Raw genomic sequence first — 14589 nt, 5'->3', positions numbered from 1 at the left:
AACCAAACCTATAAAATATCGATTTGATTCGATTTTTCGGACACCTTCTCATATGCGGGACCAGCTATAACCACTAGGTAAATTTCTCCTAACTGAAAGAATCTTACGTATCCACTCAGGTGGCTACACGTGTACACTCAGCCATTGAGCGCACTCGTGTTTATTGATAACGTTATCTTCCGGTGATTGGGCTGTGAACACTCAAATTTAATTAACGAACTAAAAAAAGGCTAATCCGATTAGGCGGAATGAGCGGGTCAACAGCTAAACAATTGAAGGGTATTATATCTTTTAGCCCGTGTTAAAAATTATTTATATCTGGTAGTCGAAAAAGTATATAAAATTTATATAATTTTTGTATATAATATACATAATATATATATATATATATATATATATATATATATATATATATATATATACAATATATATATATTATATATATTTTTTCGACTATTATTTTTACAGCGGCTATAAAATATTATTTTTCCACGATTTTGTATGTGGTCTTGTGTTTGAGCCCCAAAAGTACTACTTTCTTTTTCTTTCTTTTTTTTAATTTAAATTCTTTTAGAAAAAATCTTGGCCACACCCGTGCTAACAATTTTATATGATTACACAAATTTTCAAAGGTTAAATGTTATACCTAAAATGCCAGTAGAAGTAAAAATGACCTACTTCGAAACACGGTTGATTAGAGAATGTACTGAATTCCAAATTAATCATAATTCATAAACGACTTTAAAATTTAAACTCAGCGAGTTCACATTTTTAGTTTTTTCTATTAAATCATTACACTTTTTAAATATTACTTCAAATAAATTATATTTATTAACATTTGAATAGTTCTCAATATATATTATGTCGTGTGCAAAAAATACTGAATTCTAACTAGTCAGCTCGTGGTGTCAAGACTTACAGTGGTACCTACGTGTCCTTATTGTGACCAAAAGAATTTACATTAACTAAAAATGGGTAAAAGAAGCAGATGGATTCTGAATCACTCAATTCCAATCAGCACAAAAGAAAAGAAAAAAAATATAATGAATCCTATAAAATGACCACAAAATATGTGGAGCAAAACGAGAAGAAAAACAAAGAAACTCCTTCGATTCTTGAAGAGTACACAGCAGCAAACAAGAAAATTAAAGTGGCTATTTTTGAAAAGCCATTGTTACAAGAAAATTAAGGTTTGTTCTTTAACTTCTTAACTTTTTATCGTTCTGTTAGTGTGCTTGTTGTTGTTGCTTTATAATAATAGTGATTGAGCACTTGCCTAAGTTAGCAAATGAGCTTATAATAATCTTGTTGACTAAATATAGAAAGCACCCATTACTCTAAAAAGCGTGATTCCATTGTCATTGGAAGAGTTTTTACTATTTGTGCTTTCAATAATTAAAAACCAGTTTCTTAAATATCCTTTCTTTGTGCCACATTTAGATATTTTTTTACAAAGTTCAAATTTTTAGCAGGTAGCTTTGTATTCTATTAGTGTTAGATCTCTATTACTACATCTTGATTATTTTCTTATTGTTACTACTTGTTGCTATTGCTTTTTGTTCATCTTTTCTTTAGTCTATACCCTCACGGTAGGGGTAAAGTTTACATACTTCCCCGAACCCATTTGTGGGATTTACTGAGTTTGTTGTTGTAAATTTTTATTGCTTCAGTGGTTATAATTGAGTGTTAATTGTGATGTTTTGTTTATCTCATTTTGCAGAAGCAAAGAAACAGGTTATTTTCTGCTTGAGTTAGGAAAAGCTGAGTTGCTTTCTTTGTGGTCTTTTTATAATCTTTTACATAACAGGAAGTAGGTATTTTCTTGAAAGTTGATTTAGACTCTAGTGGGAATCTACTAGGAGTATTTTTTTTATTTTTTATTTTTTATAAATTAAGCAGAGGAGGGAAGGAAACAGAAAACAGAAAGTAAGACAAAAAAACCTTGGAATTGTTTTAGACAACCAAGGTTTTGTTGTTCAGAATGTCTGTTGCCTTGTTATGGGTTGTTTCACCTTGTGAGGTCTCAAATGGGACAGGATTCTTGGATTCAGTAAGGGAGGGAAACCGGGTTTTTGACTCGTCGAGGCATAGGAATTTAGTGTGCAATGAGAGAATCAAAAGAGGTGTGAAACAAAGGTGGAATTTTGGTTCTGTACGGTCTGCGATGGTGGCTACACCAACGGGAGAAATGGCGACAATGACATCAGAACAGAAGGTTTATGATGTGGTATTGAAACAAGCAGCTTTAGTGAAAAGGCAGCTGAGATCTACTGATGATTTAGAAGTGAAGCCGGAGATCCCTCTCCCCGGGAATTTGAGCTTGTTAAGTGAAGCATATGATAGGTGTAGTGAAGTATGCGCAGAGTATGCAAAGACATTTTACTTAGGTTACCTTCTTTCATCTATTTATTGGTTTACCAAAATTTTGGTTTAAGTACTAATTAAGACTATATGCCTGTTTATGTAATCGATGAATTCAAAAATTGATCTTGTTTTTGTTTGTTATTCAGGAACTATGCTAATGACTCCAGAGAGAAGAAGGGCTATTTGGGCAATATATGGTGAGGTTTCTAGCCATTTAGTATCAGATACACAGACACACACACGCGCGATTAATTGGAGACAAAGAGAACTCAAATTTGAGTTTGAGGGGTACCTGTAATATGTAAAACTTGAGCTTTGAAAGGCAATATAAGAATTCAAATCTGTAGTATCAGATGTAGTATGCTTTAACTTTTTGACGGAATATTTATCATAAGAGACTTCTGGCCGTTTCTGTAAAATTTTTAGAAGTTAGATTTGAATCTCTGAATCTTTTTCATAAGAGAGTAATACTGGCGTTACTGTGAGATGATTTTAAAGTGAGACAAATCTTTCTCTCCAAATTATTAGCTAGTCTTGCATTGTCAAGACCACTTTGAAAAAGCACATGATTAATATACAGATATTAATGAAAGTGTTGATATTGCATATATAAACGAACTTCTTAGTTGAAAAGTTTCTCATTATGTTCTTTTAAACAGTATGGTGCAGGAGAACAGATGAACTTGTTGATGGCCCGAATGCATCACATATTACTCCACAAGCCTTAGATAGGTGGGAAGACCGGCTGGAAGATGTTTTCAGTGGGCGGCCATTTGATATGCTCGATGCTGCTTTGTCCGATACTGTTTCCCAGTTTCCAGTTGATATTCAGGTTTGTCTTCCAATTCTATCATTTTTATCTTTCTCTGATTCAGAGTTCTATGTCGCTTTCTTCATTCACATAAGTTGATTCACTTGCTTCAATCATGTAAACCGTCTCATTGTTCAATCGACGTTGCAGCCGTTCAGAGATATGATTGAAGGAATGCGTATGGACTTGAGGAAGTCAAGATACAGAAACTTTGATGAGCTATACCTATATTGTTATTACGTTGCTGGTACGGTTGGGTTGATGAGTGTTCCAATTATGGGTATTGCACCTGATTCAAAGGCAACAACAGAGAGTGTATATAATGCAGCTTTGGCTTTAGGGATCGCAAATCAACTAACCAACATACTCAGAGATGTCGGAGAAGAGTAAGTACAAACCTACAATTTTACGCACGTCCAATTTGCTACTATGACATACCAAAAGATGTTAGTTGAGCTGTTTATCAGGTTTGTTGTTGCTATGTCAACATAATATTGGAATAATTAGGATAACTGCAGATAGGGAAAGAAAGCTCTTCGTAAGTGAAGTGCGATATCTTTTTGGTTAAGGCTTCCCTTGTTCTTATATATTGCTTTCGTTGCAGTGCCAGAAGAGGAAGAGTCTACTTACCTCAAGATGAATTAGCACAGGCAGGTCTCTCCGACAATGACATTTTTGCTGGAAAAGTGACTGATAAATGGAGAAGCTTTATGAAGAAGCAAATCCAGAGGGCAAGAAAATTCTTCGACGAGGCAGAGGAAGGAGTGACACAACTGAGCTCAGCTAGTAGATGGCCTGTAAGCAGTCATAAACTCTTAGTTATATGAATATGATTTCTTGTTTGAGTAGATTCTTTTTTCAACTTTTTTGGCTGTATGGAATATGGTAGGGTTAAAAAAAAGAAGGCAATATATCAAAATATTTGGACATTAACGATCCATTCCGTTGTATTTCTTGGTCAATGAAATATCCGGATTTGATTGAAGTCATTCCATCAGCCATGTTATCTGCTACCGAAACTTAGATGATTGAGAGACCTGATATTATTTTAGTTTGAATTAGAAGTAGTTGTACTAGTATGCTTGGAAAGACAACATTGTTCCCAAATTTACACCAGTATTCTCTTCGCCTCTTCGCCAGAAGTAAGATTCGCCTTGGATACTGTTGCGCCAAAATCTTCTCTATGATCCTCTATTTGCTTTTCACTTCCTAGGAAAAGAACAGCTTTATCTTCGTATGTCTTGATAATTTCATTGCATAGTTTAGGTAGAGGCACTGGAAACAACCACTCTACCCTTCTTAAGGTAGGGGTAAGGATTGCGTACACACTACCCTCCCCAGATCTCACTTGTGGGACTACACTTGGTTTATAGTTGTTGTCGTTGTTGTTGTAGTTTAGGTAGAGGCAAAGACCTATACTTTTATTGGGCAATGAGCGAGAAACGTCTCTTCTTTCCTTTTGGTTTATTCAGTGATCTGAAACTTAGCACTTGTTTTCTTATTGATTCCCGGGGTGGTGACATACTTGAATGAAGTCTATCCGAACCAAATTAACACTTCTCATGATCTCGGCTTTTGCAGGTATGGGCATCTTTGCTGTTGTACCGCCAGATACTCGACGAGATTGAAGCCAATGACTACAACAACTTCACAAGGAGAGCTTATGTGAGCAAACCAAAGAAGCTAATTTCCTTACCTATTGCTTATGCAAAATCTCTTGTGCCCCCTACAAGAACTCTTGTCACCTCTAGCTAAGGCATAGACATCAGAATTAAATTAAAGCAAGAAAGCATATATTATTATTATTATACTGTTAAAAGGAAAGAATTTGTAAAGTAGATATTGTTGTATTGATGTCACTGGTATATCATCAAAAGTAGGTAGTAAAATCCAATATAACAATTTATAGTAGTTGTATCTTCACAATCTTAAACCCTTTGAGGGAAATTCTTTTTGGTTCATTAGAAAAAAATTGTTGACTCCACATTGCATCTGTTAAATTTCGGAAACTATAACCATCTTGAAAATGATGTGTTGTGCCATTTTTCGGGGTCAACTGCACATAGCCTTTTTTTAATTTTTTTTTTAGAAATTAGACAGTATTTATTTTGTTATAAAATTTTAAACTAAAAGTTTGAACTTCAAGAAAATTCAAACATCATTTAGAGTGGTTACCTGGTGTCATTTCTACCATTTTTCCAAAGAATAACTAAATGGAGTAACCCAACAAAATTATAGGCTTTTGCAGTTTTTGATGGTTTTGAGCCAACCCAATATTAAGGTAGTGGATCTGCCCTCATATATTATTAAGAAGAATTAATTTAAATAGTCATACACCTAATTGCTTAAATTAAAATAGCTGGCGAGTGAATATATGTATAATTTATGTATTATATTTGTAAGATTATATATAATAGTATATAATTTATGTATATCGGCTAGGAAAAATACACAGTAAATCAGGCCAGCTATTTGTATAAAGATCCCTATATTAACTCACAAATCATTCCATACTTTCCAATTAAGTATCTTATATTGATTTAAAAGCTTAACAAGAGTTAAAATGTAATGAGGGAAAAATATTAAACTGAAAATGCTAACACTGGGGAGGAAGTGACATTAATTTTTAATTAATATGCTCAAAGTGAGAGATCCTTAATGTGGTAGCATGGTTAGAAATACATGTATAAACTTAAAACTTCTTGAAAAAATTATAAATTTGCTGATAGAAAGAGCTATGATTCACATGTTTAAAATTTGCATTCCTTTGCTTAATGCAATACTGGGTGCGAGTAAATCTTTTTCTTAGCTAAACTGGGTAAAAATATTCCGATGCAGGATAAAACATATTGCTGACTTTTTCAGTTAATTTAATTACACAAAAGTTATACAACATGGTTCTAAGAAATAGTGTGTAATTAAGGAAGCTTTGAGCATGTCGTTGCTATGGTCAGCGAGGTGCACATAAGAAAAACGTATATGCACTTGGTATTTGTAGCAAATTAATAATCTAACCTTAATAATAACAAATCAAAATGAGAATACATATTAATTAATTAAGGTATAAGTTTATTTAAAAATACATATTGTATTTATTAGTATGATACAAATATTGAATACGAATAAAATTTTAGGCTTAGGTTGTTAGTCCTAAGGTTATTTTTGACCTTGAGAGGATATTTCCATGCACGAAAATAAGAGGGGTTGTTCTTGTTGCTACCCGTAAAGTATTGTTACAAGAGTTTAAATATACAAAATATTTATCCAATCAAATAACTTATTGGCCAATTGCAGGTAAATTTTTTATAAGTATCAATTAATAATTCGGTAAACATTAATAATTGGTAATCAGTAAAAATAGGATAAGCATTGAATAATAACCAGTCTGAATATATACTTGAAAATTCAGAGATTACCTCGGGGGGAGGGGGGTGAGTTCTAATTTTCCCTTCTATATACAAACTAGTATGATTAGCTTGAGCTATGCCCGGACCCAATTGCATTGTTAAGACAGTAAAATGTTACGACGTCATTTTAATTGTCATAAAAGTCTAACTTAAAATTTATTTTGAACTTCCAAAAATATTGTTAAGTAGCCTGTTTGCAATCCTCACGCATTTATTCCTCTTGAATTTTCAAAAACACAATAAGTTTCAACTATATGTTTTCAAGGTAATACTGGAGTAGTCTATAACCAAAAATCTCAAATAAGTGTAGAAACCTTGAACAAATTCATGAAGAATGTGTAAGATGTTGTAACTGTTGAGTAGAATGTTTAAACTTCAGTTATGATTCGATCATCAATGTAAGTTTTGTGTGAGATGTACACAAGAGTCATTGACCTGAAAAATAAATCAACGTTCAGAAAGTTGCTAGTATATACAGTTCATCTTTATATAATTTAAATCGAGTCTCTTACTCTTCGTCTTCATCTTAATATTTCTAAGTTATGATCTAAAATTGAAGAAGATTTTATTTATTTATTTCAGTATTCAAAATTCTTTTATTTCCTTTATCTACTTAGTAAATCTTGTAAAGCGTGAATTTTATATTTGATGAAATTAGTCTTCATCGCCCAATGAGCCCCTTCTTGTAATGGACTCGGGTTGCACTTTTTGTCTAACCTTGTTTCTTTTTTCAAAATTTTCATCTGCATTTATCTCTTTGAACTCTAAAATTTTCTCTTCCTTGCATTTAGTTTTTTTTTTTTCTAATTATTGTCACGACCCCAAATTTCCTCCGTAGGATATCGTGATGGCACCTAGTCTCTAAGATTAGGTAAGCCTATCAATGCGGAATAACATAATAGAAATCTGAAATAAATAAAACTGCAATTCAAATAATTATAACTCTTCAAACCCGCTAAATAAGTCACAAGTTTCTAAGAATTTATTCTAAGGGTCTCTATACATCAGATTCTAAAGAGAATATGGAAAGCAACATAATAATGATAGAAGGGGACTCCGAGGTCTGGGGACGCTGACAGATATACCTTGAAGTCTCCGCGTACGGCAAGTTCACTGATGCCCGGTCTGATAGCAAGTACGTAGATCTGCACAAAAAGATGTGCAGAAGCATAGTATGAGTACACCACAGCGGTACCCAGTAAGTGCCAAGCCTAACCTCGGTAGAGTAGTGACAAGGTTAGGTCAGGCCCTACTGGAAATAATAAAAGACATGGTGAAAAGTTTAACAATATAATAATAAAAATAATAATGAGAATGAATCAAGTAAGTAATATGTCACAATTTAACTACACAGAATAAGAGAAAATAATATCTCGCGGAAGAAAAACAGAAATTTACAACTTTAAGAAAAAATACAAAATAACCAAAGGCAAATGCAGCCACGAAGAAATATCAACAAGGGCACTCCTGAGGTATCGCCTCGGAGTCCCAAATCATAAAAAAATTCATAATATTTCATTTTCTTATATCACCGCGAGAGCGTTCACATTAAATTTTAAAGAAATTATTTTTTCCGAAATGGCATCCCGCATTTTAGCTACCCTTATCACACTGCATGACTTCTAGTAGTTCCCCTACTAGCCACGCGTATCAAGCCACCCTTCTCTCACCGCATGCGTTTCAACACCCAGACCTTATACCACCGCATGCGTATCAATATCACAATATATTATAATTTGCACCTCAAGTGCCCAAATATCTCAACTTGCCAAAATAAATCAACAACAACATAAATTTTCACAACAAGGAGCTCAAGGCTCAATCACCATGAATACAAATCTCAACAAAATATTCGGGAGTGGATAACTCAACAAAGCAATATTTCACAATAAAACACTTTACTTCAAATACCAAATTTAAATATCAAATACTTCATATTAATAATAATTCAATTAAGAAATTCAACTTTCAAATAATGAGCACAGAATAAAGTAAATAAAGTTTCAACTAAACAAGTAAAATAATTAGTAGGAAACATGTAAGACAAATTTTAAAATATATAAATAGACCAATGATGCTGAATATTACCAGATAAAATAATTTAATTAATATGTAACAGAGATCTACACAACTTAAAACTAAAGTTTTTCTATATTTAACCCGTGTATACACCCGTCACCTCGCATACACGACTTTCAACACATCACAATTTTCATGACAATACCAATCCTAGGGGAACTTCCCCCCCACAAGGTTAGACAAGTCACTTACCTTGAACCGTATAATTCTTTGCTCCACTATACCTTTGCTTCGTGAATTGACCTTCGAAAGCCTCGTATCTTTGTTGAAACAAAAATTTCTTTCAGAATTTGATTTACGAATGCCTCTAAGTGCGACACCGAAAAACAAAAGTTGACAGCAAACTTGCACAAAAGTGAAAATCAATTCACGCCTCTGACTGGACCTTGAACAGAAAAGAGCCGACCGGAGCACTCGAATGATACTCAACGTTATTCAACAATTAATGGCGAAACAACCATGAAAATGGCTTGTTATGGTGGACCCATGGCAGTTTTGGGGACAAATCTACGATGGTTCTACTGGTGGTGCTTGGTGTTGTATAGATGGTATTTTGGACTTATTTTCTATGAGAGCAATAACAGAGAGCCAAATCCTAAAATGGGTGGTGTCTCCGTCCAGAAGCCGATGCTCTGTGTCGTCTCCCTCCCCCCCCCCCCCCCCAAGAATTTCAGATCCTTCCCTAATTTCTAGCCCTATGTGCTTCTCTAAAATGGATGAATTCTTGGGCAAAATATAATGAGTATGTCCCCCCACTAATAAAAAATATCGTGTGTTTGTGCTCTTGTCAATTAATTTTGAGCATGTACTACAAATAAGGACAAAAATTGAAATGGGAGAATTGGGTGATCACGTGAATTGATTGTAAGCATGTGAATTAGTTAAATTAGACATAAAGGAACCTTCACCACTATGGCCATCTTTGAATTGCTCTTCTTTTCTTTTTGACTTTTGTTTTTTTTGTATAATCCAAAATACTAATCCGTAACTGAATACATAAAATAAAAGGATGAAACAACTACATTAGCTATTATTCTGTGATTTTCAATTTTATCCAAAGTAAGATAAACTAAAAATTACTAGACTAAATATTAATTAGCTAAAATAAAAGAAAATATTCATGTAATTTTTATTTTTAAGATAAAATAAAGTAAAAATTTAAAAATAATCAAAATAACAATATTATATCTAAAACCAACATCTAAGCACTAAAAGGTAAAAACTTTCGAGGAGGGTAAAAAATTACATGTCTACACACGTAACCACCGAATTAAATAGAGAAGCAGAAATTAGGGGTTCGCGGCTAAATCTCTCAAAACGATCGGCTGGGTCGTTACATCCTCCCCCTCTTAAAACAAACATTCATCCTCGAACGGGTTTAGAATTATACCTGGGGTGGTGAAAAGATGAGGATAACAGCTGCGCATATCATGCTTGGTCTCCCAAGTCACCTCCTCGACCGGATGACCCCTCCACTGTATGTTTACCTGCCCCGAGCACCGGGATAACTAGTAGAAAGACCTGGCATAGACGAGCCCTGACCCGATGGAGCATGAACGAACTATGAGCTGGAAGAGCACTGAGAGATGAATGGCCCCACTGATAACTATGTGAACCATGGCCAGATGATGCACCACGGTGAACTGGGTGAGCCGTTTGAGCATGTCTGAAAGGACGATCTCTACAATGGTGAAACTGACCCCAAGAAGGAACACCGCTAAATCCACCCTGACCACGAGGCCTCTTGGACTCCCTCTCGATCCACTCTGGCTGCGAACCATCTCAATCTGACGAGCAATGTCGACAACCTCATCAAAACTAGCACCAAGTCTCTGTTTCGGCGTCAGCGGCCACTTCTCAGGTCGGGGGAGGTGCTCAAACTCCCGCCGCCCGCACACCAAAGCAGGTGGTACAGGAATTCCAGACACCGGGGGCACCACCAGCCCAACCGGTTGCAGCTGCTCAGGACTATGTGGTTCCTGTCATGTCTGATGATGAGCAACGTCGATTGGAGAGGTTTGGGAGACTCCATCCTCGATATTTCATTAGTACCGAAGGAGAGGATGCACAGGGCTTCTTGGACGGGTATCAGAGGATACTCCGTACAACAGGTATTCTAGAGACCACTGGGGTTTCGTTCACTACTTTTCAGTTCCTTGGGACTGACTTCAGTTGGTGGGAGGCTTACGAGAGGTGTAGGCCGGTCGGCGCATCACCTCTTACCCGGCAGCAGTTCTCTATTAGAAGTTCGTGCCTCAGCCCCGCAGAGAGGAGCTGCGCAGGCAGTTCGAGCAGCTTCGTCAGGGTGATATGTCCGTGATGCAGTACGATATGAGGTTCTCGGAGTTGGCCTGACATGCTATCTGGTTGGTCCCCACAGACAGAGAGAGGATCGGGAGGTTCATAGATTGCCTCACTTTTCAGTTGCGATTGCTTATGACCAGAGAGAGCCGCCCGAGCAAGGCTGGTACACGTGGTCAGAATCTGAGCTAAGGCCTCATAAAGGCCTGGAATCACAATAGGCACAGGTGGCGCCTGAGCTAGTCCCACCGGCTCATCAACAACTGGAGCCTTCTCCTGAACTGGGAAAACTGGTGGATCTGCAGGTGCTGCCCTAGCTACGGTGCGAGCTGTACCTCTACCCCTACCGTGGCCTCTATCGCGACCTCGGCCTCTCGCTGCCCTGACTGGTGGTACTGGTGGTTGTCCATCCTGCCCCATAGTACGGGTCCTCACCATCTGTGAGAAAATTAGAACAACAGAAATTTAATTACCAGAATAAAAAGATTCGCACGACAAAAATTCAAGAATATGAAGTTTCCTAAGGGTTCGGCAGCCTCTCGTAGATTAGTACAGACATCTCCGTACCGATCCGCAAGACTTTACTACACCTGCTCATGACTCGTGAAAACGGTGCAACCTAGGCTTTGATACCAACTTGTCACGATCCAAAACTCAACCCGTCGTGATGGCGCCTATCGTGATACTAGGCAAGCCGACATTTCCAAACACTTTAACATTTAACAAAAATGAATCAAGACATTTTAAAATAACCAGAGTTTTGTTTTCATAAAAACAGGGTAAAACCCAAACATAAGTGCAGAGAAATAGCTCGACATCGGGGTGTCACTAAGTACATGAGCATCTATATCAGGAGCAGTCTAATACAACATCTAAGGAATAAGAACTGAAATGTGAATAAGATAATGAAGGAGAGCCAAGGCCTACAAATGCCATGCGGCTACCTCTATAGTCTCCGGAATCAGCTACTCAAATATCAACACCCGCTATGACCGGGAACACCTGAATCTGCACACGAAGTGCAGGGTGTAGCGTGAGTACAACCAACTCAGTAAGTAAAATAAATAAATAAATAAGGAAAAGCAATGCTCTTCGATATCAACTTCCTAACATGTCTGTCCAAAATAGCCACTGGTTCCTCAACATAAGATAGATCCTTGTCCAACTGGACTGAACTGAAGTCTAACACATGAGACAGATCGCCGTGATATTTTCGGAGCATGGAAAACATGGAACACTTGATGAACTGCAATGAGATTAGGTGGTAGTGCAAGTTTGTAAGCCACCTCCCCAACTCTCTCGAGGATCTCAAAAGGCCCAATATACCTAGGGCTTAACTTTCCCTTCTTCCCAAATCTCATAACACCCTTTATGGGCGAAACCCGGAGCAAGACCCGCTCACCAAATAGCTTCGCCCGGCTCGAACCAACCCACTAGAGATCGGCACCCCCTACCATATAAGGCCTCATACGTTGCCATCGGAATGCTCGTCTGATAACTGTTGTTGTAAGCAAACTCCGCAAGTGCTAAGAACTGATCCCAAACACCCCCAAAATCTATCACACACGCACGAAGCATATCCTCAAATATCTGAATAGTGCGCTCGGACTGTCCGTCCATCTGAGGATGAAATATTATACTCAACTCTACTCTAGTACCTAACTCTTACTGTACTTTCCTCCAGAACCGTGATGTAAACTACATACCCTGGTCAGAGATGATAGATATCGGTACGCCATGAAGCCTGACAATCTTGCGAATATAAACCTGAGACAACTGCTCCGAAGAGTAAGTAGTAACCAGAGGAATGAAATGAGCTGTCTTATTCAATCTATCCACAATCACCCAGACTGCATCGAATTTTCTCTGAGTCTGTGGGAGACCAACAACGAAATCCATAGTGATTGTCTCCCATTTCCATTATGGAATCTCTAACTTCTGAAGCAATCCACCCGGTCACTGATGCTCATACTTCACCAGATGACAATTTAGGCACCGAGCTGCATATTCCACTATGTCTTTCTTCATCCGCCTCCACCAATAGTGCTGTCTCAAGTCCTGATAAATCTTTGCGACACCCGGATGAATGGAGTACCACGAACTGTGAGCTTCATGGAGAATCAACTCACGCAAGGCATCTACATTCGGTACACATAGCCTGACCTGCATCCGTAATACACTGCCATCTCCAATATTGACTTGTTTGGCATCACCATGTTGAACTATGTCCTTAAGGACAAGCAGATAGGGATCATCATACTGACGCTCTTTGATACGATCATAAAGAGAAGACTGAAAAATCACACGAGCCAAAACTCGGCTTGGCTTGAAATATCCAATCTGACAAACTAGTTGGCCAAGGCCTGAACATCCAAGGCTAAAGGCCTCTCTGCTACCAGTAAGTATGCTAAGCTGCCCAAACTCTCCGCCTTACGACTCAAGGCATCGGCCACCACATTGGCCTTTTCGGGATGATAGATAATGGTGATATCATAATTCCTAAGCAACTCCAATCACCTCCGCTACTGCAAATTAAGATTCTTCTGTTTAAATAGATGTTGTAGACTCCGGCGATCGGTATAAACCTCGCAATGGACACCGTACAAATAATGCCGCCAAATCTTTAAGTCATGAACAATAGCTGCTAACTCAAGGTCGTGGACATGATAATTCTTCTCATGTACCTTTAATTGTCTGGACGTATAGACAATCACCCTACCGTCTTGCATCAACACTGTGCCGAGACTACGCCGAGACCAATGCGCGACACATCACAATACACAGTATAATACCTTGAACCTGTAGGCAACACCAATACTGGGGCTGTAGTCAAAGCTGTCTTGAGCTTTTGAAAGGTCTCCTCACATTCCTCGGTCCACCTGAACGGAGCATCCTTCTGGGTCAATTTGGTCATAGGTGCAGCAATAGAAGAGAAACCCTCTACAAATCGGCGATAATACCCTGCCAAACCAAGGAAAATCCGGATCTCCATAGCTGAGGATGGTCTGGACCAACTCTACACTGCTTCAATCTTATTCGGATCTACCTTAATCCCTTTGCACGAAACTATATGACCCAAAAATCCCACTGAATCAAGCCAGAATTCACACTTTGAAGATTATGCATATAACTTCTTTTCTCTCAAAGTCTGAAGCATAGTTCTCAGGTGTTGCTCATGATCTTCCCGACTCCGGGAATACATCAGATTATCGCCAATAAACACAATGATGAAAGAATTAAGATAGGGATGAAATGCACTATTTATCAAATCCATAAATGTTGCTGGGGCGTTGGTCAGCCCAAAAGACATCACAAGGAACTCGTAATGACCATACCGAGTCCTGAAAGCCGTCTTTGGGATATCTAGCTCCTGAATCCTTAGTTAGTGATAGCCTGAACGCAAGTCAATTTTAGAGAACACCCTAGCACCTTGAAGCTGGTCAAATAGGTCATCAATACATGGGAATGGATACATGTTCTTCACTGTAACCTTATTTAACTGGCGGTAATCAATACACATCCGCATAGAATCATCACTCTTCTTCACAAACAAGATAGGAGCACCCCAAGGTGATACACCGGGCCGAACAAAACCCTTATCAAGCAGTTCCTATAACTTCTCTTTTA

At 37.6% G+C, this 14589-nt stretch overlaps 1 protein-coding gene across 1 annotated transcript; it reads left to right on the top strand.

Annotated features, from left to right (window-relative positions):
• Positions 1-1051: 1051 nt before the first annotated feature.
• Positions 1052-4977, top strand: LOC104084983 (phytoene synthase 2, chloroplastic-like). Its single transcript, XM_009588947.4, has 7 exons — positions 1052-1190; positions 1721-2387; positions 2511-2561; positions 3024-3196; positions 3326-3561; positions 3780-3972; positions 4757-4977. The coding sequence occupies exons 2-7, from the start codon at positions 1982-1984 to the stop codon at positions 4928-4930; spliced, it is 1233 nt and encodes a 410-aa protein (XP_009587242.1). The 5' UTR covers positions 1052-1190; positions 1721-1981; the 3' UTR covers positions 4931-4977.
• Positions 4978-14589: the final 9612 nt, after the last annotated feature.

Source organism: Nicotiana tomentosiformis, chromosome 9 (assembly GCF_000390325.3).
Source record: "Nicotiana tomentosiformis chromosome 9, ASM39032v3, whole genome shotgun sequence".
NCBI classification, from domain to species: Eukaryota; Viridiplantae; Streptophyta; class Magnoliopsida; order Solanales; family Solanaceae; genus Nicotiana; species Nicotiana tomentosiformis.
Note: the sequence above shows the minus strand (reverse complement) of the source record. Positions and strands in the feature narration are given on the sequence as shown.

Bases quoted from the DNA above. Each gene is read 5' to 3' on its own strand.
- LOC104084983 (XM_009588947.4), top strand. From the start codon at position 1,982: ATGTCTGTTGCCTTGTTATGGGTTGTTTCACCTTGTGAGGTCTCAAAT. The intron at 3,197-3,325 runs GTTTGTCTTCCA...TCGACGTTGCAG, and splicing joins AGTTTCCAGTTGATATTCAG to CCGTTCAGAGATATGATTGA. The intron at 3,973-4,756 runs GTAAGCAGTCAT...CGGCTTTTGCAG, and splicing joins GCTCAGCTAGTAGATGGCCT to GTATGGGCATCTTTGCTGTT.